Source organism: Dipodomys ordii, unplaced genomic scaffold (genome assembly GCF_000151885.1).
Source record: "Dipodomys ordii isolate 6190 unplaced genomic scaffold, Dord_2.0 Scaffold15, whole genome shotgun sequence".
NCBI lineage: Eukaryota > Metazoa > Chordata > Mammalia > Rodentia > Heteromyidae > Dipodomys > Dipodomys ordii.
In genome coordinates, this window is record NW_012267231.1 from 884,564 (window position 1) to 886,839 (window position 2,276).

Genomic DNA, 2,276 nt, shown 5'->3' on the forward strand with positions numbered 1-2,276 from the left:
CCGGCCCCCCCACCCCGCCAGGCCCGCCAGGAGCATGCTCACCGAAGGTGGAGTCCTCCCCGAGCTCCTTCCCGTACTTGAGCATGCAGTCCCCCAGCAGGCCCTCCGTCTGCGGGTACCCCGTGGTCTTCACCTGTCCCCGGACCTTCGACACCGTGTTCAGCATTCCTAGCTTGGCTCTGTATGCTTAAAAACATTGCCGTTTGTAATTCCCTAAAGTTAAGGGGGGGGTTGGGGGGAGGGGCCCTGGAGGCCCTGCGGGGTGGGGGGGAGGCCCCGCGGGGTGGGGGGAGGCCCTGCGGGGTCGGGGGAAGGGCCCCGCAGGGGGAGCTGTGGACAGGGAGCAGGCACTGCCTACAAAGACATGAGCACAGAACCAAGAGGACCGACCCCCCCGCGGACCCAGAGCCCACCAGCAGTGGGGTGACGCACGCTGACAGGGAGCTGAGGCGCTGGATGCCTTCCACACCCGTGCCTCTCAACCCAGCCATCTCGTCAAGGGTCTGAAATGAGCCTACGGCTCTGAATCCCCAGCGTTTTTCTCAGGGCCACTGAACCTGCTGAGCTGTGGCTCGGGGCCCGGCACGGCCTCCGGACTGGAAGGGGCACACGGCTCCGCTCCTCCACCGAGCAGCCTGTCAGCCCTCCATCCGCTATTAGAAGCACCCAGAAGCCACTGCCGTGATTCCCAAGCCTTCACCCTAACTTATGCTCCTCAATTTCCCCTTCTGGTCTTGCAGGCGGTTTCTGTGGGTTCCTGTGGCGGATGGACACGGGACATGTCCCCACAGCACAGTGCCCGAGGGACGTGACCCCACAGCACAGTGAGCCCCGAGGGACGTGACCCCACAGCACAGTGAGCCCCCAGGGACGTGACCCCACAGCACAGTGAGCCCCGAGGGACGTGACCCCACAGCACAGTGAGCCCCGAGGGACGTGACCCCACAGCACAGTGAGCCCCGAGGGTTGTAACCTGGGCCTGCTCTGCTTCCCGTCACCCAGGAGTCACTGCACTCCTTGATGTCACTGGAGATTCAAGGTTCACAAACTGAGTTCACTACTGGGCCGTGGGGTGCGTCTAGAGCATGTCAACCAAACGCCAAGCAACCAGGGTCACCAGGGCCAGGACAGCAAACAGGCAACGGAACACGGCGAGACTGTCCAGCGGTACCTGGGTTCGGCTGGAGGTACTCAGTGGCTTTGGAAAGAATTTCTGCAACAGCTTTATTGGTGACATCGATTTTCTTAAAACAAGACAAATACAGAGTAATGTCAGTAAGTGGCCAACTCAATGGGTTTACAGAAGAACAAATAGAAAAGCTTTTTTTTTTTTAACTTGATACCTCTAATTCCAATAAAAAGAAATGTTCAGACAAACTTTACTATCTTGGGAGGAGGCAGAATCTTATCTGTTCTGAGATGCTGAGACATCACCCCTCAATGACATTGGAGAGCACTAGTATTAAAAGCTAAAGCCGGGCCCTGCTGGCCCACCCCTGTCATTCTAGTTAGCTGGGAGGCTGGAGTCAGAAGGACTGAAGCTGGAGGCCAGCCCAGGCAGAAAAGCTAGCGAGACTCCCCCTCGACCAACGGCAAATCCACCTGTCATTCTAGTTACACAGGAGGCTGAGATCCAGAGGATCGCAATCCCAGGCCAGCCTGTGCAGAAAAAAAAGTACGCAGGACTCCAACTCAATGGCCTTACATCAACTACTCTCCTCTTCAGTGCCCCCTGACTTCTGACCCCAGGAGAGCCAGCAGCCGCACCCCACCCCCTTCCCCAGCCTGTCTGGACTGTGGGGGTCCAGGGAGGGTCTGATCTTGGCCACGCACCAGACCCTTCTGCAGAGCACCACCCTTACCTGCTCTTAAGCACCCCGTCTGTCTCCCCCAAGCACTGGCCCGACCTAGAGGAACACCTCCTTATCACAGGACACCAACTTCTACCAGGACTGATGCGAAAAGGTCCCTACCCTTTCCATGTCCAGAAATTCATCATCCAGCTTTGTTCCTCCCTCTCCGCTTATCTTCTCGCTGAACAGCTGCAGAGCAAACACACGTGTATGGCAATGTCTCATCATAGTTCTGGACCAGACTTATTAAAAACAAAACCTCAGAGTAAATGCACTCACACTCACATGCGATAGAGAAAAGATTTTGAAGATAACAATCACAGATGTAAGTTACTGTAAATGTATCAAGTGGCCAGCACTTCAGTGAATGCAGAAAAAGTATTTGGGAGTCCACAGCATGAGAGCCAGACCATCAGGAGAGAG

At 56.4% G+C, this 2,276-nt stretch overlaps 1 protein-coding gene across 1 annotated transcript in view; it reads right to left on the reverse strand.

The window, feature by feature from the left end:
- Sh3gl3 (SH3-domain GRB2-like 3) overlaps window positions 1-2,039 on the reverse strand; it is a 27,666-nt gene extending 25,627 nt beyond the window's left edge. Inside the window, exons 1-3 of the mRNA XM_013012167.1 lie at window positions 1,974-2,039; window positions 1,172-1,244; window positions 43-186 (exon numbers count right to left, since the gene is read on the reverse strand). Coding sequence (XP_012867621.1) covers window positions 43-186; window positions 1,172-1,244; window positions 1,974-1,982 — 226 coding nt within the window. The 5' untranslated portion in view covers window positions 1,983-2,039. The remainder of the gene's footprint in view (window positions 1-42; window positions 187-1,171; window positions 1,245-1,973) is intronic.
- Between the last annotated feature and the right edge of the window lie 237 nt (window positions 2,040-2,276).